We start from the raw sequence: 11,790 nt of genomic DNA on the forward strand, positions 1-11,790 counted from the left end.
ATGTGGGGTCAGAGTGACAAGTAGGAGTTGGCCTGGTTCAGGCGTGGGGGCAGGGCAAGAGCTTTCCCGAGAGAAGGCAAATCCGGAGTGGATCCTTTGCAGGAAGTGAGTGTGCCCCACAAGAGGAACATCAGGCCAGCCGGTGCAGCCTGGCGGTAGGCAGACGGCTGTGCTTCATGAAATAAAGCAGAAGGAAGAGGCAGGGGCTAGATGGTGGAGGCCTTTTTACACGGTGCCTGCATTCTGCTGCAGGCAGCCCTGGTAATTCCTCTGCTGTTCCCCGAGGGTTCACCACAGTCCCTGTAGCATGGGGGAACCCCAATCCAAGTCTGTGGAATCAAAGAGACCTCCCACTCCCAGAGTTCTCCTCAGATCCAGGGGACCAGGATGTGCTGTTTTAAACATCTGATGAGCTGTTTCCATCTAATATCAGTTGAGATGGAACTATTTTCATGGATATTTGGGGGGAGAGGTTTGTACAAAGAAACAGTGCCCCTGTTGCTATTTGAGACACATGCATTTATGCACACACATGACTGCATCCCTGGGCTCAGAAGCACACCTGTCTCTGCCCTGCTCTCAGGTTACTCTGGATCAAGAGCACGTGGTCTGGACTGATGCCTTGAACGTGTGCTCCCTGAGTACCAGATGCTAAGCTAGGAGCCCCATTGTCACTTCCTGATGGTGGCCGTCAGGTGGACAAGTTCCTAAACCTCTCTGAGTATCCATTTCTTCACGTGTAAACGGGAATAATAATAGTAGTTACAGAATTCTCGTGCAGTTAAAAATGACACACGCACTCACATGTGTCTTGGCACACTACCAAGCACATAGCTGATGATCAACAGATAGGATCAATACACAGACAGTACTTACTCTGCTTCCTATCTTCCTGCTATTAGGATTCGGTAGTTGCCTGGTAGCTTCGACAACACACGCACCCACCCATACCCAAGTCTGAGAATCTGGATTTGTTTTCGAGCCAACTGAGTTTAGGCAAGCACCCTGCTGTCCTCCCCGTCACCTTCCCCAGATGGGTGGATTCTGAGCTGCCCTCTGGGCTGTGTCTGGGGTCCCCAGCCCAGGGGAGCGTCCCCAGCTCCCCCAGCTCCGTTCCTTGCGTGTCCTGTTTTGCCTCCGGGGAGAGCTGATTGATGCGAAGGCCCCGGGCGCCCTCTGCTGGCAGAGGCCATGCAGGACTTGTGGCCATCGCCCAGGCAGACGTGAAAGGGCGCAGTTGGGAGCGACCACCCTAGGTCCTTGTTCTTTGCTGTGGCTACCTTTTCACTCCCTGATCCGCCCCCACCCCCTTCTACCTGCGCTTTGCACTAGCTTGAGAACTCCCATCTTTCCGTAGTCTCCCTCTTTCCCATGCTTTTCCTCTAGAAGCTCAGGGAGACAACTTTCCTCCAAGCAGAAGAGTATGAGCCGGCCCCCTGCCGTCCCGAGTCTGGCCAGTGTGCTGCCACGTACCGAGGTCAGATTAGCCCACAGAGTCAAACCCGGCTTAAAGAGAAGGCAGAAGGCTTAGAGGAGAGGAACGTGGGGCTGGCAAGGGGGTCACTGTCCCCCTCCTCTGCAATTAGAAAATCAAAGCCAGAGAAGCCGTGAAGTGGAGATGCTAGATGGTAAAGTGAAAAGTGATAAGCTTGCCTTCAGATCCCTCTTTCCAAATGTGCTCCACGTGTAAGTCCAGGGAAGTCAGTTCACATCTCAGAGCCTGTATGGGGCCGGGCCAGGGGGGTGGGGGGGGTGTGATCATGCCCATCTCATGGTGTTGGATAAGGGTCCTGAGGTCACCTGTGGAGCGGAGCACTGGTGTGTAAGTCGCAATGAGTAACAGAACCCTTCTTTTGGTGTCAGCCTATCTGGGCTCAGCACACCCCGGGGTGCTTCGGCTCTTCGAGCTTTGAGAGCTTGAGACTGTCATGGACAGCATCTTCAGCGCCCTGCACCTGTACAGTAATGTAGGGTGTGGGTTCTGGGGTCAGACCACCTGAGATCTCCCACTTCCCAGCTGTGGTTTTAAGCAGTTACATAACTGCTTTGTGCTTCAGCTTTTCCACCTCTGAACGGGGGGTGGTGGGGGGCCTGGTTTGACGGCACCTAATTCACGTGGTTGGGTGAGAGCTCATGTAAAGTACAAGGAACATTGCCTGGTGCCTAGGAGGTGCTCAGCCAACAGCTATTGCCATCATCCTTATTACTGTGATTTCATTAAGGCAGGATGAAGAGCTCTCAGGGTCCCTAATTTACAGATGAGAAAACCGAGGTTTGAGTGCTTTGCTCCAGATTACCCAGCAAGGATGCAGTGTGGACAGAGCAGGATGCCAGTCTTCAGAAACGTCTTCCTTGTGCCCTCGAGAAACAAGCGTTTGGGTCTTGTGGGGAAGGAGGAGACCTTGGGTCTCGTGCAGAAGCCTCCAGCCCTCCGGAATCCCCAGTAACCAGCCCCACTGCCTGTTCTGCGTGGCTGGTGTATTGTCTCCCCCACACATGGCTGGGAAGATCTCAAGGGCTCGGGGAGAATCCAGTCTGTCTCTGGGTCCTTGAGTGCTCAGCTCAGGGCTCCACTCAGGATGTGTTTGCTGACTGACTAGGGCAGGGGGACACCCTCCACCTCATTATGTCTCTAAGGGAAGCTCTGTAAACCAGAGGCCACCGCATGAGGGGGACATGAGGAAGCTTTGTTCCTTAGACCCTCGTCGGGGTTGCATGCTACTTGGGGGCACTTCCGTGGCCCCTGGCAGGCTCTCTTTTTATTTCCACAGGGCTGCTCCACGTACCCAAGTGTGCAGACTAATCAAAGGCCATTCCACCTGGGCAGAATCCATGATCACAGGCACACATGTAGATGAACACGGGCACACATGTGATGCACAGAATAACATGCTTACATGTACAAGTTTGGACCCAGAAACTCGGCATCGTGAACACACAGGCCCAGTCAACAGTCCCAGGCCCAGCCGCTTACCTCCGCAGGTGTGCGGTCAGACAGACCTGGTTCCAACCCCAGCTTCACTACCTCTTAACTCTGAACCTCATTTTTTTTTTTCTTTTGTGTCAAATGAAGATAATGATGACTGCCTTGGGTCATTGCGAAGATTAAATGATTAAATGGATGTGAAGTGCTTAGCCAGGTCCTAGCAAAGTGTAGAAGCTTAGTCACTAATTGTGAGGGACAACGATGACAAAGACGCTGGTGATGTTGAAGGTGGGGATAATGTGTCCGCCCCTGGAGTGCGGCCTGCTCAGGGGTCAGACATGGGGAACATGTTCTCTAAATGAATGAATAGAAGACACATTTCATGGGTGCCTGGGGGGGAGTGCCTGGGGACGTGGAGCACAGACAGGAGGGTGACCCAAGCCACACAACGCTTGCACGTGTCCTTTTGAACTGCCGAGATCCAGGCTTCAAAGGCGTTGCTTTGGCCTCACAGATTTTTGCTTGCCTGTTTCTGATTTTCATTTCAAGGCTGTGTATTCCAGGTGGCAAAATGAAGCGATAAACATTCCCTCCCTTTGTTCTTCGCCTTCCCCGCTCCTTGTCTCCAGATTGTGGTCTGTGTTTCTAACTGAGGATTTATGAATAAAAAGGGACCTCAGAAGTCAGGTTTGAATACGAAAATGCCCTGGATACTGTCCATGCCAAGTGTCTGTCAAGTTCCCCTTGCATGACCCCAGCTAAGGCAAGCTCACCACCTCTCAGTGACAGGCTGTTCCAACTTCAGGCACATCTATTGTCTAGAAGATTGAAGCATGTCTCCCTGCAATGCACAGTCATCCCGTTCGCCACACCTTAAGGCTACCTTTGCTCAGGGTTCAAGTGCCCTGAGATCACCCTGAGGTCTTTCTTCTGTTCGCTGGGGTGGCCTTGCAGTGAAGGGACAGAGGCATCTGAAGAAGTTGAGACAGAGAGAGCGCTGGCCTAGGAGCGGGGAGAGCTGGTCTTGCGTCTGAGCCATTGGTTGTCCATGACAGTTTCACACCTCTTCTCCAGGTTTCAGTTTGCCCATCTCTGAAAGGAGAAGTCCGATCTGAAAGATATCTTGGGATCCTTTCACTTGAGCACGCAGACAGCCATTCTCTCCAGCTCAGCCTCAAGCACTCCATGCTGTCCTCAGTCCCCTCTCATGCTGGCTCACCGTCATCGCTGCTTATGTAAGGGGACGTTTCACAGCCAAATATACAGTTTATAGAACATCAGACTGTGTCCTGAGCAGCTGGCAGCTTTATCCCATTAAATGTTTCAAACTACCCTGAGATCTCACTTTTATAGACAAGGAGACTGAGGTTCCGAGTGGACCAGCAGCTTGCTCTCAAGATCCTGCAGCTACTCAGTGGTGGGCCGGGACTCAAGCCCTAGCCTGCTGGATTCTAGAAGCTGTCATTAGCACTCTGTTCTCGGAGCTGGGATTCAGGGAGCCAGAGGCCTCCATCCCAGCAAGCCCGCCACCCCCCCAACTCACCAGGCTCTCCTCTGACTCGGAGCTTCCTGCCCTCCTGCCCCACGGCCCCTTCACCCTGCCCGCCCACCCCCACACCCCCATCCCCCAGCCTCTGCTTCCTCGACCTGGCAGTCTCTCTGCTCCTCTCCACAGGGAGAACAACTTCATCAAGGACTTCCCACAGCTGGCCGACGGGCTGCTGGTGATCCCGCTGCCGGTGGAGGAGCAGTGCCGGGGGGTCCTCTCCGAGCCCCTCCCCGACCTCCAGCTGCTCACTGGTAAGACACACAGATACTGGATTCCTGCCCTCTGCCTCTCGGCCTTCCCTCTGACCACACAATGGTCTCAGCCACTCAGCATGTCCAGAATGGGCTCTGCCAAGCCGCTGTGCTAGTGAGGATGTGAAAGGGGCCTGCCGTTTCTAGGGCTCTTAGGGGCAGTGAAGAACTGGGGGCTTCCCTGAGACTCCAGACTCTGAGCCAAGGCCGGATTTACCCTCTCGGCAAACTTCAGTAGGCAGCGCGGTGTTATTAACCACAGTCACCAGGCTGCGTGTGGGATCAGCAAACACATCCACCCCCAGAACTGAACCTCTGGACCCTTTGGCCAGCCTCTGCTCATCACCCCACCCCCACCAACCATCCTACTCTCTGCTTTTATGAGTTCAAAGGTTTTAGATACCACACGGAAGTGAGATCATGCAGTTCATTTTTTTTAATATTTATTTTTAATGGAAAGATAATTGCTTTACAATATTGCTTTGGTACCAGCCACACATCAGCATGAATTAGCCATAGGTATACATATGTCCCCTCCCTCTTGAACCTCCCTCCTACCGCCCCCCTTTCTCACCTCTCTTAGCCATACCACGGAACACATTGGAGTCGTGTCTAATGAGCTGGATGAACCTAGAGCCTATTATACAGAGCAAAGTATGCCAGAAAGAGAAAAACAAATACTATGTATTAACACGTATGTATGGAATCTAGAAACATGCAGTTCATGTTTAAGTCATTTAAAATAAAATAAGTGGACCTTCCCCACCCCCTACCCCAACCAGGAACCTCTTTCACTTACAGCACATTAAGTCATGCAGCTTGTTTTTGAACGTGGACACTGAGCCATCCTGTAGGGTGGGTATTATTTTTCTCATTTTGTAGATGAGGAATCCAGGCTCAGACAGGTGAAGGGAGCAGCTCACGGTCACACAGCAGACCTGCCAGGACTGGAACCAGGTGCTGTGGCTCCAGGTCTTCTGCCCTTTTTTACTCCCCTCTGCTGTTCGCTACAACCCCCGCCACCCACAACCTCTGTTTCTCCCCTACAGGGAAACACTCTTTGGCAGGCTCTCCTGAAGCCTATATTTTCTGCCCCAATCCTGGATGCCCTCTGCTCCTCCTCATCTGCTCCAAGTTCCTCTTTTGCCCTTTTATGGGGGACTTTTCCAAGTTGTAAGGGCCCTGACTCTGCCTCTGTGATACAGAACGCTGTGGTTCTGCATTAGTGGTACAGACTCTTAGGGTTATTTGTGTTGATTTGGGGCTCCTTAATAAAGGAACTGTTACATTTTAAGAGTTAATTTTTTGTTTTTGTTGTTCATCAGAAAAAACACCCCTCCCCATCCCAGGGCTTCATGTGACTCCTAATCCTTGGGTGGGAATCTAGGGCAGGATCAGGTAAGAAGGGGGTCAGTAGTCGAGTAAGACCAAGGATGGCTTGTGGTCAGGAATGAGAGGCAAGAGAGTGAGTCAGTAAACAGATATTTATTGAGAGTTTGCTATATATCAGGCTCTGTTTTGGAGTATTGGAGCCTCTATTTACCAGGCTGTGCAGGAATAGGAATAATATAGACCATGGCCTTGACCTCAAGAAACTGACATTTCACTGAAAGAGCTTGTATTCCAGGTGGAATCCAGTATGGACCAGGAGTGGGGAAAGTATAGGATGGAATGATGATCACTTACAGGGGAGGCTTAGGGAGGGAATGAGGGCAGAGAAGCTGGTCTTGTAAATGTTTTGATAATCAAAAGAGGTAGTAGGTTTGGGGACTTTTGTTTTTGTTTATTTGATGTTGTTGTTGTTGCTTTTGTGTTTTGTTTTTTTCTTTTGGACACTATGGTGCTTAGTCGCTCAGTTGTGTCCAACTCTTCACAACCCCATGGACTATAGCCCGCCAGGCTCCTCTGTCCATGGGGGATTCTCCAGGCAAGAATACTGGAGTGGGTTGCCATGCCCTCCTCCAGGGGATCTTCCCAACCCAGGGATTGAACCCAGGTCTCCCACACTGCAGGCAGATTCTTGACTGTCTAAACTACCAGGAGGAAAGCCCTTTGGACACTAAAGCACCAAGTAAATAAGCTGCATCAACAACCTGCATTGAAACGTCTGCCTTGTTCTCTTGGGGATGGCCCTGGTTGCCAATACGCCCTCCAAGTCTGCTCTGAATTAGGACGGACAGTCATAGATGGGGCAGGGACTTCCCTGATGGTCCAGCAGTTAGGACTCTGCACTTCCACTGCAAGGGGCAAGGGTTGGGGAACTAAGTTTGGGGAACTAGTTCCCCTGTTGGGGAACAAAGATCCTGTATGCTGAGGCACGGCCAAAAAGATAATAATAATTAGATGAAACAAGATTAAACATTTAGAAAAAAATAATAATAGGTGGGGCGGAGGCTGCGTGGGGCTGCTGTCCAGTCTTCCCATGCAGACTGTTTCCTTCACCCTGACCCAAAACATGGCCCTCTCCTCCTCTCCCACCCTCCCCCCTTCTCTCCCCAGTGTCTGCAAAGGAAGGGTGGGACAGGCAGAGCAGACAAAGAGAGAGCATATATTTCTAACAAAACAACCTCGCTCCAGTGGACTTATCTTTGGGGATCATGAATATTTTACTTTAGAATGAAAGCCTCTAAAAAATTACATTATTTCTGAAAAGGCTAGGGAGGAGAAAAAAAAAGAAGAAGAAGTTGACAGTAATGGAGAACTTTAATACTGCAGTAATGTCCAGGAAGAAATCATTTGTTCCAGTGAGATTCTCATTTTAATCTTGGTATCAAATACCTCTCTAAGTGCCTCCGCACCAGGGGACAAGAGCAAAGGATAGAAAATGTGCCTGCCGTTTGCTGAGGATACATAACAACAAAAATAATAACTGCTGATGTGACTAGCATTTCTTTTTCGTGTCTTTTTTTTTTTCCCTGATTACAAAAAAGGGAGTCTGCAGTGCTTCGAGTAGAAAATTTAGAAAATGGGGATGAATATAAATCAGAAAACAGGAATCTTTTACGCATCCACTTGCTAAGCAAGTTAACCACTTGCTAACATTTTGTTTTGTTATTTTTTCCTTTGTGTATGTTTTGTCTATACTTGGGTTTCAGAAAACGTCTTCTGTGAAACTTGAGTGTCAGTGGGCCCTGGAAATGGGGCTCCTCGGCCAAAGACATTTGCAAAGTTCTGCGCGCCGGCTTCATGTACCTTTAAAATGTATATTAATTTATTCAAGGACCTGAGAAATTATACAGTCTGTTTTTTTAATCTTGTTTAACTTTGTTTAGCCAGTGTGTCTCAGTCTTATTTAAAATGGGAAGCTTTTGTGTGTGCACACAGGTATTTTATGAGACATCAAAGGACATCTCATGTTTCCATGTTAGGAAATAACAGTCTGTACAGGATGGGCAGACATATAAGGTCAGCTGGTGAATGTGTGAGACTTTGCACAGGCTCTCTGTCACAACTGCTCCGCTCTGCTGTCGTTGTGCAAAAGTAGCCTCAGGAGCAGGTGATGCGTGGGCCCCCACTGCACGTGTCCGACATTTCAAGATTACCATAAACCTTCCTCTGCTCTTAGTTCATTTGAGTCTCACGATACGCCTACTAAATAAGGTCAGCCTAGGTAGCCGTGGGATCAGAAGGGGAAACTGAGGCACCGCAGTGTCTAGCGCCCCATGGTAAATTACCTCTGGGGTTAAGTGGAACCAGAAACCCACTCTTGCTTGTAGGGTAAAGGGGCCATGTGAGCTCTAGAGCAGAGAGAAAAGGGCGGCTTGAGGCTGAGGTCAAAGGCCAGGAAGGAAGAGGCCTGGTGGCGGGCTGCAGATCCCACTGTCGGCCCCAGAGGGCTGAGCTTAGAAGGGGAGGCCGTTCCCCAGAGCCCAGGGCTGCAGGGCAGGGTTGTGGGGTGAGGCCTGTGAACGCGGGGCTCACGTGACCTTCTTCCCTCCCCAGGAGACATCAGGTACGACGAGGCCATGGGGTACCCCATGGTGCAGCAGTGGCGGGTCCGCAGCAACCTCTACCGCGTGAAGCTCAGCACCATCACCCTCTCGGCAGGTGAGCCCCGCCGTCCGCAGCCAGGGGACTTGGCGTAATTCAGCACAGTCCCAGGGCCTGCCAGGGCCCGTGCTGGCACTGGGGATGGCTGAGGCATAAGGCCTCGCCCCCTGCCATCAAGGAGCTCACGGGGAGGGTGGAAGGACAAGCAGACAGACAGTGACGGCCGCACATTACAGGAGGTCAGTGCAGTAATGGGGCCACCGTCCGTTCTGGGAAGTCAGAGGGGCTCCTGGAGGAAGGGGGGCTCTGCACAGGGTTTGACAATTTAGCTCACGCTTACATTCTTGAAGTATTTGAGGCATGTGGGTTCTTTCAGGCACTGATTCTTCTAGTCTCTTCTGATTTCCTTTCCTGCCCATCTCCTCCTGCTCAGCAATAAGCATCCCTCGTCCCCCTCCCCTCACCAACACACACACGCACACACACACACTGTTCACACTCTGCCCACATGAATCTTTCCCCATGATAGGGATGGCTTATAATTCTCAAATGGGACATTTAGTTTCAGACTTACAAGTCTCAAACGGGACTTACGGTTCTGAAAATGGGACATTTTCTCTCTTGACTTTGTGACTCTACATATGCCGTTCCCTCTGCCTGGATCTCCTTCCATATCCTGCGTTACTCAGAGATGCCGCCCCCATTATCTGTCCCCCTGGGAATAATGCAAGGCATTCCCTGTGCTCAACTGCTGATGTTAAAGCACTAACAGGTACTTGATTGGTATCAGAATCCTGTCTCCTGCACCTCAACTCTGACCTGCGAACTGTGGGTAGGGCTTGGATCCTATTTATTCCTGTGCCTTATATTCCTTTTGGTTCTCCTTTTTGATGAAGGAATAAAAATTAAACAAAACTGGAAAAAGGAATAGGTAATGGACTTTGGAAAGATGAGGCCCAGACTTGGAATTTTCTACCCTGACTTATTCCTAGCACTGCCACTGCGTTATTGTCTGAGTGTCTCGTGATTATGCCAGCTGCTTTCTTATCTTTTTTTCTTTTCCAGTATCAGTTTGCTCATGAGCACCATGGAACTCTTTAGCCTGGATATTGGGGAAGTGTAAATAGTTATTATGGCTGACACCAGCCAAGCACTTTATAATGTTTTGTATCTTGGGACTTACATCAGTCTCAAGAGGAAGGCATTCTTTATCCTTTATTTTTCAGATAAGGAAATCAAGGGTCAGAGGGGTTAAGTTGCCCAAGGTCACACAGCTAGTAGGTGGCAGAACAGGAGTGTGTCAAGGATTTGATGGCAGTGTTGTCTGCCTAGATAAAGAGCCACAGGGCCTCTCCGTGGTGTTATTTATTACTGAGCAGAAACCATCTCATTATTAACTCTGTTGCATTAATTACCCAGTTGCATGAGTTAACAGGTTGATGGAGAGGGGTTGTTCCAATCAAGCACCCATTCTTTGAGTCCTGTTTCACGTTCACCACCACCTACAGCTTTCCACAGCACTTGTGAGTGACTGCCATGTTCCTATCAGAACTACAAAGGGGCATCTGCTTTAATTAATCAGTAATGACGCTCCCGAGAAGCCCCTTGTAAATCAAATGTTTGCAAATCGGAGCTCATTTTCAATGTTGAAGAAGCGCTTGCTCTTTTACGTTTTACTTTGATGTGGTGCAGAATCAGTTGTTCTTATTCTCATAATGGAGTCAGTGCACCTGCCGTGTCTGGAAATGGGGGTGGGAAAGGACACATGTGCAGATTTAGAGACAAATGGGACAGCGCTTCTGCTTTCAAGGTGATGCCTGTTGAAGGTATAGGGAGTAGGTGCCTTAGGCCGGGATGGTGTGAAAAGCTTCTTGGGGGAGGGATGACTTCCTGGGGTCTGGAAACATGGATGTGACTCAGAGAGGAAGTGGAAGACCATTCCAGGTAAATGGTGGGTGGATGGGTGGGTGGGTGTGTGTGTTCAGAGTGGGGGAGGGATATAAATAAGAAAGTGTGATGAAAATGCCAAATCACATTCAGGAGAAATAGGAAAACAGATTTGGCCAGAGGTGAAGCCTAACGTGTGTGCTCATGGGAGATGAGCTTGGAGCCCTGGGATACCCAGATAAGGTCATTGGGCTTTATCCAGAGCACAGAAGAGCCTGAAAGGTGTTAAGGCTCCTGAAAGCGTCGCTTGGTGCCCTGCCTGCAGGAGGAAGAAGGCAGGGGGCCCGTGGGCGCTGAGTGATGGCCATGCAGACCCTGTGCCAGGCACTGAGGACTCAGGACCCTTGGCATAGGACTAAGGGCAATGGAGCAGCAACGAGGCCCTTGACAATGGCAGGAGAAAGAGCACACCGTTGTTTTGGAGACAGAAAGGGAAGTCACGTTCTAGGAAGCTAAGCCAGGGATTACATCTGAGGAAACAGAATGTCTGCTGAGCCTGGGCTAGTGCGGTGCCTCCGGCTCCAGCCATGGACAGTTCAGGCCCAGGGTAATTGGGTATGTGAGCAGTGTGTGCACTTTGGGGTGAGAACAGAAGTCAGTCGGAATCCTAGCTCCTCTGGCTGGAGGACCAAGGCAAATCACTTCCAATCTCTGACCTTTGACTTGCTTATCTACTGGAAGGGCTCATTATGGTTGGGACTGCAGTGCCGGACTGAGGTTAAACTAGACAAGTGGCTGGAGCACCTAGCAGCGTGCCCGCCACACGTCAGCTGCTCAGGAGACCTCAGCTTTGATTTTTCCTGATTGTGGCTTTTGGGTCGCCAGCGTTTGTCCTTCCTCTGCTGTTGACTCCCTCTGGGTGGTGTCTCGTGTGTCCACCAGAGAGAGCAGTCTTTGCCAAGTAAGGGAGGGATACTATGTACATTTGGCCGATGCTATGGTGAGGGACAAGGTACCAAATCCGGGCTTGCCATTTGCTGGGCGCCAGCCTCCCAACTCTGACCACCTCCACATGCTCCTCCTCTGTCCAGGCTTCACCAACGTCCTCAAGATCCTGACCAAAGAGAGCAGCCGGGAGGAGCTGCTGTCCTTCATCCAGCACTATGGCTCACACTACATCGCAGAGG

The 11,790-nt window shown here is 50.5% G+C and overlaps 1 protein-coding gene across 1 annotated transcript in view; it reads left to right on the plus strand.

The window, feature by feature from the left end:
* LOC104985123 (astrotactin-2) overlaps positions 1-11,790 on the plus strand; it is a 553,919-nt gene that overhangs the window by 263,769 nt on the left and 278,360 nt on the right. The window contains exons 5-7 of the mRNA XM_010835130.1: positions 4,602-4,726; positions 8,669-8,773; positions 11,695-11,790. Coding sequence (XP_010833432.1) covers positions 4,602-4,726; positions 8,669-8,773; positions 11,695-11,790 — 326 coding nt within the window. The remainder of the gene's footprint in view (positions 1-4,601; positions 4,727-8,668; positions 8,774-11,694) is intronic.

This window comes from Bison bison, unplaced genomic scaffold (genome assembly GCF_000754665.1).
Source record: "Bison bison bison isolate TAMUID 2011002044 unplaced genomic scaffold, Bison_UMD1.0 scf7180017864039, whole genome shotgun sequence".
NCBI classification, from domain to species: Eukaryota; Metazoa; Chordata; class Mammalia; order Artiodactyla; family Bovidae; genus Bison; species Bison bison.